Raw genomic sequence first — 22869 nt, forward strand, 5'->3', positions numbered from 1 at the left:
TGCTTACATAATTGTTGATGAGTTCAAGTCCTGGGTGGCTGCGCGTGCGGGCACTAGTGCTGGTGTTGGTTTAGGGAGAGAGTAAGCGTGTAGAGGGGTGTGTTTAGTCAGCCCTTTATTAGCATTGGGTCCTGACTCTTGTAAAAAACTTTGCTTCCTTCTATAAAAGTTTGGTACGCATAAACGTACCCTCAAAAAAAAACATGATATGTCATGGTATTCTCATCCAATTTGAAGTGTGGTAAGACTATAGAACTGTGATGTGTGCAACCAAACAACTAATTCGTGTCCAGTGCATCTAAGTTAGGCTGGAAGAAGGCAACCAAACAATGGAAGCTAGCTTTCCTATCCGGTGCACAAATTTAATTTACGGGTTACCAAACAACATGCCGTTTCTGGCCTGTGATCCATCTAAAACGCACAGGGCCAGCCTATCAAACGGGCCTTGCCGATGCGCAAAGGCGGTGAATAGAATCTATATTTGGACTGGCCGATGGGCCAAACCGCCAGAGTTATATTCGCGAGGCCAGCTATTCCCCTCTCCGCTCATCCGCCGCCGGCCGCAGATCGGCAGATGGCGTCTTCGGCGTCCGCCCTCGAGATCGAGGCTGGCTAGTACGTACCCTCTTCCTCTACATGCCCTATACCTTACAGTAGTGAAATCAACTAAACAATCCCAAACCCTAGCGCTGTTCCTTGAATCCGCCCATCTCCGCACGGGTGCATCTACTCCTAGCCTCTTCAATCTACTAGGGCATGCACAGTCAATTAGGAAACTGCGATTTCAATACTCTTTGCTAGCCCTATAGCATTAGCTACCAGAAAAGAAGAAAATATGGGAAGCTGGATATTGAATCTGTTTCTTGCATCCATTGATGCAGCGTGGTGAAGATGATGCTTCAGTTCTGCAAGGAGAACTCGCTGCCCCAGACGTTCCAGACGCTGCAGAACGAGTACCAGGTACTGCACAACACGGGCGACAGCATGGACACCTTCATCGCCAACATCAATGCTGGCTGCTGGGGTGCCGTGCTGCTGCAGGTCGCCCAGCTCAACCTGCCACGCAAGAAGCTTGAGAACCTCTACGAGCAGATTGTTCTGGAGATGGTAGAGTTAGGTGAGCTCGACTCCGCCCGTGCTATCCTTCACCAGACCCAGGTGATGGGCGTCATGAAACAGGAGGAACCTGAACGCTACCGCCGACTAGAGCACCTCCTTGTCTGCACATACTTTGATCCCAATAAGGTTAGTAGCTTTACCTTGCTATCTAGTATTTGTTAATTTGCTATGCTATTTTTCTTAACTGGCAATTGCTGCGATGTCTTCCTTAACAGGCTTACCAGCAGTCCACCAAGGAAAACCGTCGTGCGCAGATTGCCCAAGGTGAGGATGCTTATTGTGATCATTGGGAGGCATATTATATATAAATGACTCATATACTTATGCATAGTACACGTATGCTTCTTGATTCTGAGATATGCCACACTTTTAGAATGTGATATATTGCATTGAACAACATTTAAATCAACTTAAGTTCGTAGTTGAATACATTGATGAATAGGAGCTACTGGTCCTTATTCATGGATGATTTAAAGTTTGCAATGCTCATAGACATGTACTACCTGTTGCAATAATAGCTTCCCTCCAAGTTCTGTCTTCCTGATCCTCGCTACTACCTTTTCACCATCCTTACAATGTCAGCTATTGCTTCCGAAGTTTCAGTAGTCCCACCAGTTCGGCTAGTGACACTGATTACCCAGGCTTTGAAATGGCAACAGCACCAAGGTACTTTGTTGGTCGCACACTATTAACCTGTGGTACTGCAATGTTCTCAGTATGTCAAGCGTGAACTCATCCTAGCTCCCTTTTTCTTGTTCCTGTTGCATAGGCTTATTACCACCTGACACCCAGTTCGATTCATTCAGAGGAACCGCTGCAATGAAGCAAGATGAAGAAGAGGCATATCCTACTACTTTGTCACATCAAATAAAGGTGATATTTTGGTTGTATCACTATTCTTTTTTCGCGAAGCGTTTTGTTTCGATGCATTGATAGATAAAGAAGAGTTTATGTACAAGTCCGAGGACGGACACAACACGCCGTACAACTCAACCCAATAAAAAGAAAAACTAATCTAGGGGAGCAGCTGGTGCACACCCCGGGCTCCCGCGTCCGCCCATTCCCGCGCCTCGGCCACGATGTCGTTGAACAAGGATGCCACCGAGGGCCGCGTGTTGTCAAAGACTGCCGCGTTCCGGTGCTTCCAAATCCACCATGCCGTAAGCATGATCACCGACGAAGTGCCCTTGCGTAGCTGGCGAGGGGTGGTCCGCACAACCAGCGACCACCACTCCGCGAAGTCACCCTCAGCCATGGGAGGGCCTGCGGTGGATCGAATCCACGACAGAACCTCAAACCAAACCGTCCTGGAGAAGCAGCATCCTGTGAGCAGGTGGCTCATGGTCTCGACAGATTGGTCGCAGAGCGGGCACCTAGGCGCATGCGGAAGGCCGCGCCGTGCCAGTCTCTCCCCCGTCCAGGCTAAAGAACTTCACCCTTGGCGGCGCCCATGATTTCCAGTTAAGCTTCCATGAACCTGAGATGATCGCCCCCTGGAAGAGGGTGTCGTAGCAGGAACCGGCCGAATACCGTTCATCCGTCGTCCATCGCCAAACCAACCTGTCCGGACCCGCCACAAGCTGGGTGTCTCTGAGCCGGCCCCACAGCTGAACGTATTGCCACAGTGCTAGGGCGCTCGGTGCCCCAACTATGTCGGGGATCCAGGAGCGTTCAACCAACGCCTCGGACCGTGCGTGACTTCCGCCTACATTTCGGCACCAGAGCGTATACCTTCGGCGCCATCTCTATGATGGACCTGCCATCCAACCACCTGTCCTCCCAGAAGAGGGCGGATTCCCCATTGCCAACCACCATGGAGGTGGAGGCCGCGAAGACATCCAGCTCCGTCTTCGAGAAATGCATGTCCAGCCCGCGCCAAGGTCGCAGGGGTCAGTACGCATCCTCCAGATCCACTGATGGCGGTACGCGCGAGGTCTGGATGCCCAAGCCTCCCAGCCGCAGCGGCCTACACACCCGCGCCCAGTTGACGTTGCAGTGCCCCCCGTTGGCATCCGCCCTACCAGCCCAAAGGAATCCACGCAGGATCTTATTCACCTGCTTCAGAGCCTTTTTGTGGAGGCCCAGCACATGGTGCAGAGGGATCGCTGCGAGGACCGAACGGATCAGCGCCAAACGTCCCGCCCTAGGCATCATCGATGCCCTCCAGGTGGGTAGTTTGTCAGCCAGGCGGTCCACCAGGGGCTGGAATGCATCAGCCGTCAGCCTCCTGATAGACAGAGGGATGCCAAGGTATCTCACCGGGAACGGCGCAAGCTGACACTCCATGAGTTCAGCTGCGCCCGCAGCCTCCGCATCCGAGCAAGCGATCTGTGATACGGAGCATTTAGCGAAGTTGGTACGCAGACCTGATGCATGCCCAAAGAGCTCCAGGATACCGCGGACAGCCCGCAACTCCGTCTCATCTGGGTGGCAGAAGATTACCACATTGTCCGCATAAAGTGACACCAGGTCCCGCCGCGCTAAGCGTCTCAGCACCCCCAGCTCGATCGCCTTGGCCAACATCCTGTTGAGCGAGTGCATCATCAGAACAAACAGCGCTGGCGACAAGGGGTCACCCTGTCTCAGGCCCCGTCGGTGCCAAAACGGGGGGCCTGGCTCGCCGTTGAGCAACACCCGCGTACTCGCAGTGGATAGGAGGATGGACACCAGTTCGCGGAACCTTGGTCCAAACCCTAACTTGCGGAGGATCTCCAAGAGGAAACCCCAAGAGACGGAGTCAAAGGCGCGTGCAATGTCTAGTTTGAGCATCACACGCGGCTCTTTCTCCCGGTGGAGGAATCTAGCTGTCTGCTGAACCAACATGAAGTTGTCATGGATACAACATTTGCGAATGAAAGCGCATTGGTTGCGATCCACCAACGACTCCATCCGAGGGGCTAAGCGAGTGGCCATCGCCTTAGCAACCAGCTTGGCGAAGATATGGATTAGGCTGATCGGCCGGTAGTCGCCAAGCGCAGCCGCATCCGGACGCTTAGGCAACAGGATCAACAGGGCCTGGTTAAGGCCCTGGAACCCTCGCCCGCACAGCGTGAACAGCTTGTCGAAGGCCGCCATGAAGTCACCTTTTACCACTCCCCAGCACTTTTGAAGAAACTCAGCCGTGAACCCGTCGGGTCCAGGTGCCTTGCCCGCTGGCAGTCGCCGAATCACCTCCCAGATCTCGGCTTCCGTGAACCCCGCCTCCAGCTTCGAGAGGTCTTCCGAGTGGGTGTCCAGGAAGTCCAAGTCCAGGGAATGCTGCCTTTCCACCGAGGTTCCAAGCAAACCCTCAAAGTGAGTGAAAGCCGCATCAGCCATAGTCGCATGGTCAGAGATGACCGCGCCTCCAACCTGTAGGCTATGGATCACGTTCTTCTGGCGGCGATAAGCCGCGTGCTGATGGAAGAAGGTCATGTTGGCGTCCCCCTCCTTAAGCCACACAATCTTGGCTCGCTGCCTTGCCATGGTACGCTCCAGAGAAGCCAGGCCCATGTAAGCGTGTTTGAGGTGGGCCCTGAGTCGGCGTTCGTCCAACGACAACCGTCTAGATTCCATGGCTACGTCCAACCTCAACACCACTTCCCGCGCTATCATCAGCTGCAGTTTGACACATCCGACCTTCTTGTCGCTCCAGCTCATTAGACTGCGCGCCGTGCGCTTCAGCTTTGCGGTGAGCCACCGGAAGGGGTCTGGGTCCCCCTCCACAACATCCCAGGCGCCCCGCACCACCTCCTCGAAGCCCTCTAAGCGTAGCCATAAGCGTTCAAACTGGAACCGCTTCGGACCCGTGGACTTGGTGGTACAGTCCAAGAGGAGTGGGCAATGGTCAGCCACCACCGTCGCCAAGCAGCGCAACATGCAGCTGTTATGCAACTCCTCCCAAGCAGCTGTGACGAACACCCGATCCAACCGTACGAGGGTGGGAGTTTCCCTCTCGTTCGACCACGTGTAGCGGCGTCCGTGAAGGCTGATCTCCTTCAGCTCACAGTCGTTCAGGAAGCGTCGAAATCTGCCCATCATCCTACGGTTGAGGTTACCGTTGTTTTTGTCCTCATCGCGGTAGATCAGGTTAAAATCCCCGCAGAGCGCCCACGGTCCCGGATGACCCCTGCGGACGTCGCGGAGTTCCTCCAGAAAGGCGACCTTGTCAGCCTCAGCCTGTGGACCATAGACAGAAGTCAGCCACCATCCCGAGCCACCACCCACAGGGGAGACCCTCGCTGTGACACTGTTAGCCCCGTAGTGGGCGCTGTCGAGCTGCACCACCCGGCTAGTCCAAGCCACGATGATCCCTCCCCGAGTATCAACCGCCGGCAAGCAGAAGTAAGCATCAAACTCTACGCCTAGCGCTTCATTAACGATAGCAAGGGTTACAACAAATAGCTTTGTCTCCTGGAGACATACAATGGACGCACCCGTAGTGTTCACTACACTCCTAACACCCGAACGCCTTGCGCGATCATTGAGGCCTCGCACATTGGCCACCAACACCTTAGGTTCGTACAACATTGGAACGTCGCAACACCCGTGGACCACCGTCAGGGGTCAGGCCTCAATGAGGCGACCACCCGTCATCCCCAGCTGTGGTGGGGAGCAGCCTCTGATCGTCGAGAGCGACCACCCGTAAAACTCCGCGATTGCCTCAATCATGTCATCCGTCAGGGGGAGCTCGTACATCTTATGGTAGGCTTCCAGGGCAGCCTCTGATGGCGCCTCATCCCCCTTGAGAAGGCCCAGCTTGTGCATGAGGTTTCGCACCGCCTTCATCTCTGCGTTTAGACCACCAGGTTGCCCTGCGAACCGTGAGCTGCGCCGCGGCTGGAAGTTAAGCTCAACTAGCCTGCGTCGAACAGCCGGGGTCTGAAGAAGTGCATCCGAGCGCGACTTCGCCGTTGTGAGAAACTCCCCAAGCGTCCGGGGTCTCGCCGAAGCAGGCTGCAACCTTGGGAGGGGCGGCTGCCGCGCTCTTTGGAACACCATAGGTGGCGAGGCAAAGCGGCACACCGACGGGCTTGGGGCAGGTGGTGGAGAGGAGGCCATGGTGCGAACCGGTGGCGGCTCCATGACAATTTCCTCGTCCACCCTCTCATCGTCCTCAACGTCAACATCCGTGGCGCCATCCGAGGTACGGACGTCAACCAGCTGGATCACCGGGCTCAGGCACAGGTTGGGAACCTCGGGGTCAGCGCGCTCCTCCGGGGAGACAGTAGCAGCACGAATAGCCTGGTCCAGTGTTTGAAACTGGGAACTTTCCCGCGCGAGCACCTGGAGCTGGGTCGAACCCCCTACCTTGGGCCCGCAGCGTCCAAGCCTTGCAGCAACGGCCCATGCGGCGATGAAGACGTGACCTGGCCGGGGGCGCCAGTGCTTGGCCCATCAGGGGAGCCCAACATGGCGGCCCCGTCGCATGCATGTGTCTCCTCCATCGTCGAGGATAGCAGCACCCTCCTGTCGCTAGGGTTTTGCCCATCCAAGACTTGGACCGAAGGGGGCTCGTGGCGTGGCTGAGTAGGGACGGCAGCGGCAGCTGGTAGGACCACCATGGACCCCACCAGAAGCTCCGCACCCGTGCCCCTGTGCCCTGCATCCAACATCGACTGCTTACGCCCGTCGTTGTCTTATTCTCCCTCACGCGCCGCACCCGCTGCGCCGCCCTTTTTGACCAAGCCCAACGGCTCGCTGGCAGCAGCGACAGCCTCACCCTGCGCAGCTCCGGCGCTTTCTGCAGCAGCCAAAGCTGCTTTCTCCCTGATGGCCTGCACCTTCCGGCCCTCCCTCTTCTTCTTCTTTCCCTGGATAGTTTGTCGCGGCTCAGCCAGGGTCGGGCCCCCAACGACGACGCCAGAAGCCAGCGTCCGCGTGGACCCTCCCCTGCTGGTGCCAACCTGGTCAGCCGACCCGCCGCCACCGCCGGAGCCGGGGAGGACGTCGGGCATGCCATGTGTGTACTAGTATTGGCGCCGCGTCGGCCAAGCCGGAGTAGGGCCGCCGTAGCCACCACCATCCGCAGCACCACCGGGTATAGGCCGCCGGAAGTCCACCGTGCGCGTGACGTGAATCAGCAAGGGGTACACCAATGTGTTGATGTGCGGGGGGACGATAGCCTGTGCCGGCGCCGCCATGTCCGCCAACGACGGAGGATCATCCGGTTCGACGACGTGGAGGTCTGCTTCCCGCGGGATCGAGGCCGGGTCGAGGCACCAGGCGGTGAGCCAGAGCACGCCCATGTCCGCACGGGACCTGGTGAGCGGGTGAAGCCGCTCCACCCAGGCCGACGGAGCGAGCACCGCCTCCGCCCTGGCCAAGCTCCATGCGTTGGCCGGTACGCCTTCGATCTCAATCTCCGTATGAACGCAGAGACCACCAGACGCCGCATGCGTGCGCCGCGACCACGGACGGAGCAGCAGTCTGAAGTACGGCGAGGCAGCACGCCGTCTCTGAGCACCCTGTCGCGGTCCTCCCGCTCTGCGAAGAACATGAGGAAGTCCTCCGGCCTGTGGCAATGGACGGAGAAGGTCCCCGGCACGAGCCCGTAGGTGTCCTCCAGCGCCATCGTGACCTCCTCAGTGGTGACTGCCCTGAGCACGCCGATGATCACCGCCAGGAGGGCCCTCGATAGGGCTTCCTCCGCCGCGTCCATCTCCGGCGTGCGAGGGAGCACGCACACAGCACGGGCAGGGCGCCGTGCGAGTTTGCCTCCCGCCGCCGGTGTGCGCAGGCCGAGGGGAACGAGCTGCTCATCCACCCCCTGCGTGGCCGCGCCTCGACGTCCTGGCGAGCCACCGGCAGCACAGGGGCCACGGCACGGTCAGGTGTAGCGCGCGGTGCGCGGTCACCGCGCTCTGGCAACGCGCGGTCACCCGGCACAACCTGGCGCGCAAAGGAGTCACCTTGGCGCATCCTCTGCGTTCCAGCATCACGGCGAGGCGCGCCCGCAGGGGCAGGTGCAGCCGCCGCACGGCGAGGGCCGCCGTCGAGCCCGAGCGGGGCGTCCACGCGACGCGGCTCCACCTCCCGGTGTCGCGCGCGCAGCAGGGGCCACCTCCCGGTGTCGCGCGCGCGGCTCAGCGGCAGCCTGGCGGACGTCCGGCGCACGCGCGCGGAAGTCGCCGGCGCCCTCACCCATACGACGGCCGCACCCCTCGTCGTTCAACCTCTTCCGCGCCGGCTCTTCTCCTCCTGGCGGCGACGGTGGCCTCGGCGGGCGTGGCAGCGAACACTCACGTGCCATGTGGCCCATCTCGCCGCACCGCAGGCAGACAGGTCCCGTGGTGCAGTCGACGGCGCGGTGCCCCGGCTGCATGCAAAGCAAGCAGAGGCCGTGGAAGTCCGCGAAGGCCCCGACCTCGCGCGCCGCCGCCCTCGCCGCAGCCCTCTTGCCGCCCCGGTGCCCCCGCGCGCGTTTGCGGGTGACGTGCGTGGGCTCCTCCCATGGCGCTGCTCTTTTATATTTTCAGCCAGGAAGGAACTACAGAAGTTAGATTAAAGCACACCATAACTCGTTAAGAGAAGACTTTGAGAAGCCTAAAAAGATAATTTCTCACTTAACTTGTTAAGAGAAGAACATTGACACAACTAATTAATGATATGATCCTTTAATTAGCTTAATTAAATGGGCACTCTGATTATGCTTGGGACATTATGGTGGTCAAATCTTTAGAAAACATTTATACAAAAACGCTATAACATGTGCTCGTGCATATGTAGTTGAAAGTTCTACCATCTTCACTTGCATGAAAGGATGATATAGAAACACACTATGAAATTTTGTTTTTATTTCAGTTGGGGAAGAGAACCCATGCTGAGTGTGCTCGATTCTCACCCAATGGTCAGTTCCTTGTTTCATGCTTGACGGATGGAATCATCGAAGTAAGTTGGTTGTTACTTGTTTTTTTTAGGTTAGTTCTTTTTGTGTAGGTTGGCTAAATTTCATTAAAAATTTCAGGTATGGGATTATACTAGCGGCAAGCTAACAAAGGATCTTCTGTATCAAACCGATGTAAGGCCATGGAGCTTTCCATGTTTCACATGGAATTAAAACGATTTGTTATTATACATAGTTAAGCTATTCAAGATGTGTAGCTTTAGAGTGACAAATAAGCAATGTTCTCTTACTTTAGATACCACAGGATTGTTAATGTTCTGCAAAACATTTGTTTAATACACTTTTTAGGAAAGCTTTATGATGCATGAGGTGGCTGTGCTCTGTGTTGATTTTAGTAGACTGTCTGATAGACTTGCATCTGGATCAGCGGATGGAGAAATTAAGGTACTGGCACTCCCCCCCCCCCCCCCACCCACACACACAAAAAAAACACCTGCAGCAACCGATATTCATTCCCGCTTCCATGTTTAGAGTAGTTACGGCATTTATGTCATTCGCTGGCATATGTTAACTGTTACATATTTTTTCTTGCACCTACGAGTTCCAGTCATATTTAGTACATCTATCCATGGTTGACACCAGCCTTCTTGGATTAAAGTTTTCATTGGTCATCTGATGTTTGACGACACAATCATTTGGCGGAATTACATTATTAGTCAATACATGTGATTAACTAATTTCTTAAACCTTTGGGTCATTGTTTCACCTGTCATAACTGTCTGGTGAGAGAAGAATTGCAGTGCCATATTCAATTGTTTCTTTTCACCGACTTGCAGGTTTGGTGTATTCAAACTGGGGAGTGCTTGCAGCGGCTCGAGAATGCACATGAGAGAGGTGTTACAAGCGTAACATTTTCACGTGATGAATCTCAGATATTGAGTACCTCTTTTGACACTACTGCAAGGTTTCTTACAATCGTATACCATCAATTTGAATTTACAAAATTTACCTGTTTTGAGTGGGACAGTTATCATATATCACCAATTTGAATTTGCAATCATATGCAAGGTTTCTTGTCATTTTGCAGAATCCACTGCCTTCAGTCAGGGAAGATGCTAAAAGAATTCAGTGGTCACACCTCATTTGTGAACAATGGCATCTTTTCTACCGATGGTACTCGTGTTATCACAGCTTCAAGTGATTGTACTGTTAAGGTGCAGACAATAACTAACATTCTTTAATCTTCAATTTCTCTTATTTGATGATCTGTATGGTATACAACCGTCTGCACATTCATTTATGATTTCTTGATGTAGGTATGGGATTTGAAAACAGCAGACCTTTTGCAATCATTCAAGCCTCCTCCTCCTTTGAGGGTATTTATTTATCACACTTTCTAAGCTCTTTTATAAATTTGTTTAGGTTTTCAGTCATGCTTTCTTATCCACATGTATATCTTAATTTCCAGGGAGGAGATGCAGTTGTTAACTCTGTCCACTTATTTCCAAAGAACAGTGATCACATTGTTGTCTGCAACAAGTCTTCGTCAATATTCATCATGACTTTACAAGGACAGGTACTTCAGATCCCTTTATGTTATTCAACTTCTGTTTCTTGTTCTTGAAAAAGTTATGTAGCACACAGAAATATTGCTTCACTTATGTACCGACTTACCTGAAAGTCTGTTTTCTCACAATGATAACACCCTAAATGTATCTCATGAACAGACTTTCCCTGTATCATTTACGAACTTAAAATACAGTTTTTTCCGTTTTATACCAACTAAGACACCTTTTAGGATGATATATGAAAAACTGCCTCATAAAGAAGAAATACTGGTTTAGGAGGAAATCTACCAGGATAGTTAGGATATCGCAAATCCAACGAAAATATGAAAAATTACATATGCTTGGTTTGCAGCCGAAAGTTGGCCAGCCAATATTCGGCCATGTAAAATCTTGTCAACTTTTTAGCGTTTGGCAAGCAATTTGGTAGCCAACCAATTGATAGCCTATCTTTTGAGCTTGCGCACACATCGGCAAGCCAAAATTTGGCATCAAACCAAGGATACCTATAATTTCAATGATCTTTTTCTAAAAGGACTAGGGTAGATCTTTGCCATCTCCAAGGCTCGAAGTTATCTTTGTTGAATCCTAAAACTTATCTTTCTTGGGCCTTAAAAGGATCTCCGTCATTCTGGAGTGGTGTCTAAGGAAGTGCATTGCAGTTTAATCGTGCTGTGTTGAATTCACTCTATAATCTGCGATGGAAAAATCGCAATTAAATGAGGAATAGGCTAGTTTGCGAAATGGTAGAGAAGGAGAATGGACTTCTAGTACCAAATGTATCCATAGTACTGGGCATTTTCATGAATTTTACCTTATTGCTATTTCTTGCCTTGAAAAATTGTTGCAGGTTGTAAAGAGTTTCTCGTCTGAACGGAAAGGAGATTTTGTTGCAGCTTCAGTTTCACCGAAAGGAGAATGGATATATTGTGTTGGTGAAGACATGTGGGATATTGTGATAAAGTTGTTTATTACATTTTTCATTCATGCTGCTTTTCCGTGGCTTCATGCTCAGTGAGTGTTCTCTTTCTTTTTTGTGTAGGAAATTGTATTGCTTTAGCCAACAGTCGGGGAAGCTGGAGAATCTAATGAAGGTTTATAGGATACATCAGATCAAAATATTCACCTGGTTGTTTTGTACTGCTGTTATCGAAATACTCAGCAACGCCTTACTCTTGACATGGATTTTTGCAGGTCCATGAAGAGGATGTGATTGGCATTGCGCACCACCCTCACAGGAACTTGGTTGCCACCTATGCCGTAGACTGTATGATGAAGTTATGGAAGGATTAAGTATGTTCATTCATCTTTTCTGGTCATGTAGCTTTTTTTATTTGTCGAGATCTGATCATGTAGCTTTTAGGGACCATATTATCCAGCCATGTTCCAAGTGCTATTTAAGAGGATGTATTTGATTTGTGTAATGTACAGAACTTGGTGGCGACTGAAGTTCAGTATATTTTCATTGTATCATATTTGGTTTGTGTAACGTACTGAACTTTGGTATATTCTCATAGTATCATATACTAGTTCAATGCCCGTACGTTGCTACTGGCATGAATTAATTTTAAAAAGATAACCCTGAAATTTTCCAGTAAGATAAAACTATTTCTTAACAAAACTGTAATCCAGTTTAAATCTACAACTCTACATCATGTTTATAAAAATGAATAATCCTATATATTAACAAAGTTCAACTTTGCTTGTAACATCCAGTCTGATTATGGAGACCGACATAACCTTAGGCCCCGCTTGGGATTTCAGTTTTTTTTTACCCGTCCGGATTTCTCATGGGGGTTTTCCTCAGTGCACAGTTCTTAATCCACCGGTATTATATGCTGTTTGGATGTTTTGGTATTTCATCCGGTAATCACATGAACACAAAGCTAGCCATCTCATACTCTATAAAATAAGCGTTTGAACATCCGCGAGTATAGCACACATGAACAATCTAGGTAGACTGATATATAAGGGCATTCCAGGTCATATTTTGACAGTCATCCATGAATACAAAGTTCAGACAGGTTGTTCAGATCAACAAGTCAGTTACTTAATAAAAGATAATGGTCAATCAATGATGGTCAAAGTTGGCAACTTACATAACACATAGCTGAAACATAATTCGTTCGACTTGCCTACAAACACAAAGCTGAACTGGGCGACAACTGAACGTATCATGTTTCAACACAAATTTTCAAGATAAATTCTTGATAGCTTGGGAGGAGTCCGTTAAGAGAGACCTGAAGGTTTGGAATATCGACAAAGATTTAGCCATGGACAGGGGTGCGTCGAAGTTAGCTATCCACGTTCCGGAACCATGACTTGGCTTCGAGATCTTATGGGTTTCAACTCTAGCCTACCCCAACTTGTTTGGGACTGAAAAGCTTGGTTGTTGTTGTTGTTGTTGTAAATTCTTGATAGCTTCATGCACTCAAGTAACCATTAGAGAGGGCATCCTGAATAAAAGAAATCAGTATTAGATTACTATATTAAACATAATAGACATCATTCTAGTTCCTGGTTACTCTGGTTTGCAATTGAACTATATAACACAATCCGCTCAACTTGGAAGCACATACTTCAACAATACCCTGAAGTTCAAAAAGGACTAGGTAGATCTTTGCTATCTCCAAGGCTCGAAGTTATCTTTGAACCCTAAAACTTATCTTCTTGGACCTTAAAAAATATCTCCATCATTCTGGAGTGGTGTCTAAGGAAGTGCATTGCAGTTTAACTGTGCTGTGTTGAATTCACTCTATAATCTGTGATGGAAAAATCGCAATAAAATGAGGAAAATGCTAGTTTGCCAAATGGTAGAGAAGGAGAATGGACTTTCAGTAGCAAATGCATCCTTAGTACTGGGCATTTTCATGAAGTTCACCTTATGTCTATTTTTTGCCTTGAAAACTTGTTGCGGGTTGTAAAGAATTTCTCGTCTGGTGAACAGGGAGGAGATTTTGTTGCAGCTTCAGTTTCACCGAAAGAAGAATGGATATATTGTGTTGGCAAAGAAATGTGAGGATATTGTGATAAAGTTGTTTATTCCATTTTTTGTTCATGCTGATTTTCAGTGGTTTCATGATCAATGAGTGTTCTACTTCTTTTTTGTGTAGGAAATTGTATTGCTTTAGCCAAGAGTCTGGGAAGCTAGAGAATCTAATGAAGGTTTGTAGGATACATCAGATGAAAATCTTCACCTGGCTGTGTTGTACTGCTTTTATTGAAATACTCAGCAACGCCTTACTCTTGACATGGATTTTTGCTGGTCCATGAAGAGGATGTGATTGGCATTGCGCACCACCCTCACAGGAACTTGGTTACCACCGCAGGAGCTGATAATGTGGCTCTCATAAGGTTTCGAAGGGTCATTGCCATTCTGCAGAAGGTGCTGTTTGATGAAAATCAGTTGTCAGAATTAGGCTTTGAAGATCTAATGTGAGCGCTGGCAGGAATACACTGATGATATTAGATGTGTATTGTTTTTTTACTGAAGTTTCTGTTTGAAGAGGGTTAGATGTATATTGGTTTTGGTATCGGGAAAACTTTTGGCTGGCTCCGGTTGTACACATCTGCAACAGCTGATGATGTGGTTTTGACAAGGTATCGAGGGTCATTACTATTCTGGAGAAGGTGGTTTTTAGTGAAGGCGAGTTGTCAGAATTAGGCTTTGAAGACCTACTTTGAGTGCTGGCGGAATACACTGATGATATTAGATGTGTATTGTCTTTTTACTGAAGTTTCTGTTTGAAGAGGGTTAGATGTATATTAGTTTTGGTATCGGGAGAACGTTTGGCTGGCTCCGGTTGTAGATGTGTTACACTACACATCTGCAACAGCTGATGATGTGGTTTTGACAAGGTATCGAGGGTCATTACTATTCTGGAGAAGGTGGTTTTTAATGAAGGCGAGTTGTCAGAATTAGGCTTTGAAGACCTACTTTGAGTGCTGGCGGAATACACTCGATATTAGATGTGTATTGGGTTTTTACTGAAGTTTCTTTTTTACAAGGGTTAGAATTGTATTGGTTTTGAATGAGGGTGTAATCTTGTTCTGTAGCTAATCTTAATATTAGCTGTGTTAGACTCTTAGTGGGAGACTTATCGAGACTTTACATGTACTTCTAGTGTTCTGCAGTCTCTATCTATTTTTCCTGTTAGAATATGCGTATGGTGTTAAGGGAAGATAGAATTGAGTGATTCCTCTGCCATTGCTAACTAAAGGTTGCCGGTTGTGATTTCATTCCATGTTCCAGGAGCCGAGGGCATGGTATGATCCATTTGATCTATAGTTGTCATTCATTATTTGTAGTTAGTGTTGCAACCTGCCATACGTAGATATATGTCATTATAAATACTCCATTGAGATATAAATAATGAATGAATGACAACTATTTGAGATATGATATATGTCATGTACACCTCCATTGAGAATCTCACAAAAAAACAAAAATGTACACTTCCATTGAGAAAGAGCCCACGATTAGCGTATTGAAGTCTTTTCATAGTATACATAGTTTTCATTTCACTAATTCATTATGTCTGTGATGAGGTTACTGTATAACGATTAGTAGGTCATAATTGAAGTCTCCATGAGTTGGGTTTTTGTGCCATAGCATGGCGCGTGGTTCGGCTTCGAGCATCTAAAGGTATAAACGATGCATCCTCACGGGCACTTCCAGACTATCCACGATAGGCATGTGTCACCCGAGGGCAGGGTGCTCTCCTCGTTTATCCTCCAGCGATTGGTCCACGTGGCACCGTGTGATTGGCTTCTGCGTGATCGTGTGTGAGACAAAGCCTAAGCCAAGCCCTAGCACAATATTCCCCAACCCCCGCAACCGCCATCCGCCGTGCTTCTTCCGCTCGACGAGCTCGTCCTCCTCCTCCATCGCGCAGCGTCCCCTCCTTTTCCTACCCGTTCTCCTCTTCTCTCTCGTCGCCGCTGGCCTAGCCGCCCCACGCCACTCATCGGAGGTGAAGCAGTTCACGAAGCCACCTTCGTCTAGCCCTTATCAGACGCAGCACCCGTGCGGGAAGGAGGCAGGGCCATGGCGGGGAGGGACGGACCGATGCGAGAATCGGCTGCTAGAGCTCTGCCACGTTCCTCACTCTCCTCGAGCTCACGCCGCCACGTCCGCCATGGAGAATTACACGGGGGAAGCGGAGGAATGATTAGGGGGAACGATGCGGGGGATCAGACATGATCTTGGTCTGCCGGTTGCGCTGCTGTTGCTGCTGCTTTTCAACCCGTTGTTCCCTCACCCTCTCTCTGGATCCCCTTCTTTGTGCAGCAGATTTTCAAGGTATCGAGGCTTCCCTCACATTTTTGTTTTTGCTTACTTTGCAGCATGATGTGATGCTTCTCGTGAACCAATTTGTCTTGATGTAGTGATTAACAACAGGTATGGCTTCATCCCCCACCTGGACCTTGGTTTGTTTCATTTTCCATGATGGATGTCAGATTGGTGTGATGGTATGTAAGCTTGTAGTGTTAGATCGAGTCACGTATATGAGATAATAGCAGGACACATGGAGCGACCGGTTGACGCGAGAGAGAAACCGAGAGAAGCTGCAGAGATGGTGGTGGGCGTGCACGGGGTGCTTGACCCCGCCAACACATCCTCGACTCCATGACGATCGGCGCCCGTGGCATCTGGTCGCCGGCGCGACCCAAACCACCTATTTGATGCAGCTCTGCTTTTTATTCTCCTCGTTCTCCCTTCCTTGTGATTCCTCTATTTCTCTCCTTTTGTGCAGTCCCACCAGGAGGTGAACGGAAAATGAACCAGAGAAGCAGGTGATTTCCAAACTCATCTCATCTCCTAGAACGATCTGTTTGGTTCAATTTATTGTTTGTGTGCGCTCTCCAGCGAAACAGTCTTATGTAGCTAGTGACTGACGTTACATTGAAAATGTGGTTGATGTTTTACCTCGCTTGCTGCTGACTTTTGCAGTTTGGACATGGATCTGAGGGAGAAAAGTCACAGCAAGGAGATTTGTAGGAGGAAGGCGACCACGGCGAAAAGGATGATCTTGATGCACGCTGCATATTTGTTGAAATGCAGGTAAATGGCTTCACTTTTTTATCCATATATCTTTGTATGCATCTATTTCATCATGGTTATTGTATGTAGTTTGAAATATGGGTATGTGCGAAGGGGAGCCGTCACGTTTTACTATTAGTCACAATTCTGATTTACTATTGTTTTCTTTCCAGCAATGAAGGTGACTGTTCCCTGTATCAAATGAGGTCTCAAACCGAGCACCATGGCACGTGTTCTACTCAGGCAGCAAGAACACATCCAGTAGCACTGAGGTTGACATCCAGGTCTGTGGCAAGTACCGCTGCGGCGTGCCACACCCCTGCAGACAGGCCTGGCAGCAGCAGCAGCAGTCGGCAGCTGCAAGGATGGGAAGCCCTTGGAGAGGAGGAACTAAGAAGTTACAAATTCAACCACATTTTTTTTATTTCAGAAGGTTAGCTTTCTACTGTTCAATTTTGTACAAATGTAGGCATCGCACAAAATTACCAAAGGCCAAAGATAGATTAGATTCATTCGTACAAAAATCAATATGTGGTGAATTTGATTTTTTTTTTCATGTTTCTTTCTGTACATATCGAGCAAATTTCACGAGTATTTGATTATCTGCAGCTGATGGCTCATTCTCCTGTCAGTGGATATGTCCCCCAGAAAACTTGTACTATGCGTTTTTCATCAGTTCAGAGTGGTATAGGCTGGACATTTATTTCAGTGAAGTCCATTTCAGGCGAGGGCATGCAATTTATGCATTCTGGCCGGATGAGATTGTTTTTCAGCTTATATCACTATACAATACTTGCAGCCACATTAGATATTTTTTTCAGCTTATGTGACTGTACAATACTTTACATTTTGATGTTGGCCTCCATGCCATTCCTTGCAGGGGAATATGTGGAACGGTGTGGTGAGGTGCCCCCGGTTGTGGAGCATCCAGTCGCGTCCCCCAAAGCATCCCCAAAACTATTTGGGGCGCGCTGGATAAAAAAACACTTCCAGCCGCGTCCCCTAAACCCCTTTTTTGTCCGGCGCGCCCGATACGGTGTCCGGCGCCCCGAGCCCGTCCCTGCCCCACAGGGGACGCACCGGAGACGCCGGACACAACGAAAAGCGAGGCGAAGCGACGCGGGCCCGACCCGTCAGCGGCACAATAAATTTTAACCTAACCGTCGCCTACCTCGCGACGGAAGTTATTTTCGCGCAGAGACGGTGCAGTTCCCGCAGAGGCGCAGCGACGCGTCTCGTCACGCCTAGCTCTGCGTGCCTGCGTAATGAGCGCCACCGCTCCCCCGCCTCCCTCCGGCCTATAAAAATGGCCGCCTCTCATCGTCCCTCTCACACACAAACCCTAGCGCCAATCTCCCTAACCCTAGCCGCCACCATCTCAACAAGAGTCGACGCCATGGCTGGGAGAGGCGGAGGATGGTCGTGGCCGTGGCCACGGCAGAGGTGCACGCTCGCCGTCGCCTGCCACGCCGTCGTCTTCATCGTCGGAGATGGACGTGGAGGCGGGCGTGCTGTTCGAGTTCGTCCTCGTCCTCAAGGGCGACCCACGCGGCATCCAGAGACTACCAGACTCCTTCGCCGAGTACGTCGCCGGCGACGACCGCCCGGGCACGATGCATCTGCAGGAGGCTTCGTGCGGCTACTACCGGTGGATCATCGAGGTGATCTACGACGCGCGCGGCAAGATGTACCTCCATATCGGCTGGGAGAAGTTCGCGCGCCACCACAGCCTCGAAGCCGGCTTCGTCCTCCTGTTCTCCTACTTTGGCGACAGGGACATGAGCGTCAAGGTCTTCGATGAGACGCGCTGCCACCGGGACTACCACAGCGACAACACCGACGAGGAGGACGACTGATGAAGAGTGTTGTTTCTTCGCAGCGAATACGTGCACGGAGGTCTCTGTCTGTTGTTCCTCGGTAGAACCAACAAGGGCACCGTCTCCCGATGGATTTTCCAGTTTGGGTGACTGGGTATGCCCTCGAGTGTTCTTTCTTGGCAGCGAACACACGAAACCTTCGATGCACGGCCTAGTTAGGTTTAGTTTTTTTGCAATATTTTATATTTGTGTCCACCATGGTTCAAACTATGTATTAGTTTGTGGAAAACCATGTTCCTAATTATGTCTTCGTGTAAAGCACGTTACCAATTATATATTAGTTTGTGGAAATTAAAATAAAAATGCCAAAAAAAGTATTTTTAATGTTTGGGGCGGCGTTTGGGGGACGCGACTGGGGAGCGACGTCCCCCAAACGCGGCACGAACGAAACACGTCCCCAAACGCTTAATCCGGCGCGGTTTGGGGGACGCTTTGAGGGACGCGACTGGAGATGCTCTGAGGCCACATAGTTCTACACATAATTAAAATATCGATGACAGGATAAACTGCCTACTCCTGTAGTTTACTAGTCTTATTGTTTAAGTGGTTCTGCTACGATTTGTTAAATAAGTAGCTCATTCTTCAGTTATGCTAAACGCAACTATATAATTCTTTTGCAGCTGATGAAGTAAGAACCTTATGGATCTGATCAAGTCCTGTAGTTAGAGGGCATGAGGTATATGCTCTAACATTTTGACCAACAGTATAGTTTTCATTTCTTTTCTTCATTCTGTATTCTAGTGTGTCCCAACTTTAAGACATGTTCAGTCATCTTCCATTTAGATTTGTTCTTTTTTTAGCTTCTAATCATCGCACATAGATATAAATTTGTTTGCCTTTTGTATTATACAACAGAATTAAGGGTGTGCACTGTTTATACTTCATACCGTTTCAATATGTCTAAATTCCGTTGACCTAGATATAAGCATCATGTGTTACAACATGGTTGACCTCTGTATTTGTTTTCTTTTAAGTGCACACATCTCGTTGCTCCTGTTATCCTGTAAGAAAGTGAGATGTATTCACAGTTTCCCGGCATGAAAAAACTATACATACATTCCCTGAATAAATATACGATGATAATTGTCAGGGATGAAACCTGCTTGGAATCCTACTTACTTAGAGACTAGCTAATTGGCATTTCAAATATCATTCTTTCTTTAAATTTTCGAATATTTTCCGGGTACAATTTCATTACAACTTTTAACACTATTTACCTCAGTACATAAATATAGTATTTCTTACAGGTGTTGATCCGATTTTGTTCTTGGTTGCCTGCTATATTACTCATCCATGTGTTGGTTGAATGCTTCAATTTATAACGGTCAATATGCACGGTCTGGTTAAGATGATTTTGCTAGAGTGGATACGACTAGAAGTAGTTAAGGGTAAATTCTAACCCAAAAGATACAGAATGGGTTGGTACCTTATTACCTTTGATCAGATCAAGTTCTTTTATATTTCTATTTTGATGAGAAAAATTTGGCACCAAATAAAAGACGATCCTCCTGTTCATTTCCTTACAATTTTACTGTGTTGTACTCTTTATTATTGCTTTCTTTAGATAGTTTTATCAGATGGAAAAAATTGAGAGTTCTTCTCCTTTCGAGCGCAATGTACCTGAGCTTCTGGAAAAACATATGAAGAAATTGAGGAAGAACTACTTCTCTGGTTGGATATTCATGTGAAGGGAGACGAAAACTGTTCGCCTCGAGCGCTCCCGCGGGCGCTCGGGCGAACCCTAAAACCTCCCCGCGCCTAGGCCTCGCCCCCTCCTTCCCCGCCACCGGCTGAATCCGCCGGGCAAAGCCTGGCCGGTGCTGGCGGCAGCGGACCTCCCTCTCCTCGCTCCTCTGGTCATAAGCGCGGGCGGCGTGACCGGAGGCGCTGTCTTCCGCGCGGATCTCAGCGCATCCGGGGTAGGTTGGCCGGCGAGGTTCGTGCTTCTCGAGGCGGCTTGGGGAGCGCTGCGGATGCCATCTCCGTGGGAGGCGGAGGCCGGCGGCTCGGGTGCTTCCCCGACGTGATCTGATCCGGCGGCGGCCGGCCCTCCCGATGACGGTGACTGGGGACGACGGCGCAGACGTCTTGGCGCAGCAAGCAGTTTTGGTGGGCGTGAGGAGTGCGATTGGGCGGCCGCGCCGGCTGGGCCAGGGGGCCCGATCTGGGTCTGGCAGCCCTGTCCCGCCCCGCACCTTCCCGGAGGTTGCCATGCCACCCCAGGGGGTCTGCTGGCACGCAGGGCCGATGGCACAGAGGGCCGTGTCTGTCGGAGGGCCGTCCACCTGCTGTCTTCTGGCCTCGGCCATCTTCGGGTGTGTCCCAAGTCTTGTCAAGGTGGTGCCTTTTGCTATGCGGGTGCAAGATCGAGGATGCCGGGGTGGCGACCCTGGATTGTGGGAACCTTGTGGGTTGGCGGTTGAGCCCGAGGTTCTAGTGCTGGCTGGGGCCATGGACATGGGGTTGTCATGGTTCTTAGCGAGTTGCGTTTTGTGGGGGCGTGGTGGCTGTCACCTCGGCGGTGGCCCTCGCCATGTCTAGGTGGCGGAGAGGTGATGCCAAGAGGAAACTCTCGCCCTGGTCCTTCCAGGGCCACAACGGCGGCGTCCATGGACGTCGTCTTCTTATTGAAGGCGTCGTTGTGGCTTCTCCCTGCCCCCTTTCGTACTCCGGGTGAAAACCCAAGATCCCCGGATCGGGCGATGGCGGCACTCCGGTGTCGTGCTCTTCTTGAAGACACCGTCTTGGAGCCCACATCACAAGGCTCTCCAACGGTTGTGACGGAGGTGATTCTTCGGCGATCTTCGGCAAGACTTGCTCCATGCTCTTCCCTTGTCGAGCTTCCTTGGTGCTGCTTCTCGGTCTGTGAGCAACGTGGGTTGGTCCCTAGTGGTGGCCGGCTTTCGGTGGCATTTCTACGACGGAGGGGTGCTGTCGACGGCACGCGTGAAAAATGGCTCGCTCTCGAGTGAGCTCCGGCCCGACACTGTAGCTTCCAGTTCTGCTCCGAGTCCTTGTAGGCGTTTTGGCTGAGCCCATTGGTCGCGCTTCCGGTTGTAGCTTCTTTGGTAGTTCGTGTGGGTATGTGGTCTCGATATGTAAGCTGGGTTCAGCACTTTGTATCGTTTTCGCGTTAGTGGCTTTGTTATTTCAAAGTTGGGCACTTGTGCCTTTTATCTAAAAAAACTACTTCTCTTAGATTGAGAACCAAGGTACATTATCACGATTTTATTTTACCAAACATGAGTTGATCTTCTACTCTCACCGTTTTATTTTATTTTCCTTACATTTATTTTTTGATTTGACGCATGTTCATTTACCGAGGCCCCCTTTTGTCACTTGGAATTACGGCTACTGGTTTTCTCCTTCATCCCCTCTTGACAGAGCATGTCATTTCGCCAGGTATATGCCATTTACTCAACCAGCTTCTTCTTGCTTTATGTTCATATGTTGTTCGGTGAAAAGCCTGGGTTTGCATATGTTCGGTTGGAGGGGAACACACAATGTTCGAGGAATTTAAATTGAATGATAGATGATAGCCCTGTCAAACTTATGCATATGGTTTTTGCAGACCAATAGGTACGATGTGGTCTTATTTATTGTGCTCATATAGCTTACTTCAGATGTATGTGCTCACGGCTATATGTACCTCACAATGGGGAAATTGTATTCATGCAGTGGTGCCAGGCAAGTCTATGAGTGCATTCATAGCTGAATTACATGAGACCAATGTGCACTGTAATCAGATAGCTCCATTTGATAAAAAAAAATAGCAGTTCTAAGACTGGTCAAAGGGCCCTTTGCAATCTGTCTTCACAAACCAGACAACTATAAAGTACAACAACGCTTAGGGTGCTATTGTGTGAATGGTTAAGAAGACCTCCAATTTGGACAACTATTTAAATGAGCATCTGCTGACCGCTCCTTTTTGTTTCCGTACTGCGATGTCTGGAAGATAACTATTGTGCTAACTTTATATGCCACATTATCACGCGAACAGGTACCCAGTACTGTGTTTATGTGATCTAAGAAACTCTGTATCAACGTGCATGCCATGTGATGAGGAGTTTAGATCAGGAAGAACGGGTGGTTCAATACGCAGTAGTGTTTTCAGTTAGACATTAATGCGGTGTGCTACAAACTAAGAGCATGTCTAACAGGCCCCGTATTTTTTCGCCCTTAAAACGCGACTAGAGGGCCCTGTATTCACTTTTCGCCGGCCGAAAACTTCTGTTTTACGGGGTGGGGATACGGGTTCTGCTAGCTCGTCCGAGTTTTCGACCCCTCAAAACAGGGTTTTAGACAACAATTTGCACAACAATTTCAGATCAAACATAGCACATCCAAAATATATGATGCATAATTTATAGTTTTTAACATCACAACGCGATCATAGGCAATGTTCAAGCCATGGAAGTTCCCAAATGTGATCAACCATCA

General features: G+C 49.6%; 1 protein-coding gene across 1 annotated transcript; it reads left to right on the forward strand.

Annotated features, from left to right (window-relative positions):
• The first annotated feature begins 574 nt into the window (after positions 1–574).
• LOC124666675 (suppressor of mec-8 and unc-52 protein homolog 1-like) lies at positions 575–11943 on the forward strand. The gene is made up of 15 exons (XM_047204010.1): positions 575–615; positions 882–1245; positions 1335–1383; positions 1702–1785; positions 1889–1992; positions 8902–8988; positions 9065–9118; positions 9293–9388; positions 9781–9908; positions 10032–10158; positions 10261–10320; positions 10413–10520; positions 11360–11454; positions 11552–11603; positions 11704–11943. Exons 1-15 carry the CDS (start codon positions 575–577, stop codon positions 11800–11802), a joined length of 1548 nt encoding a protein of 515 aa, XP_047059966.1. The 3' UTR covers positions 11803–11943.
• Positions 11944–22869: the final 10926 nt, after the last annotated feature.

This window comes from Lolium rigidum, chromosome 6, assembly GCF_022539505.1.
Source record: "Lolium rigidum isolate FL_2022 chromosome 6, APGP_CSIRO_Lrig_0.1, whole genome shotgun sequence".
NCBI classification, from domain to species: Eukaryota; Viridiplantae; Streptophyta; class Magnoliopsida; order Poales; family Poaceae; genus Lolium; species Lolium rigidum.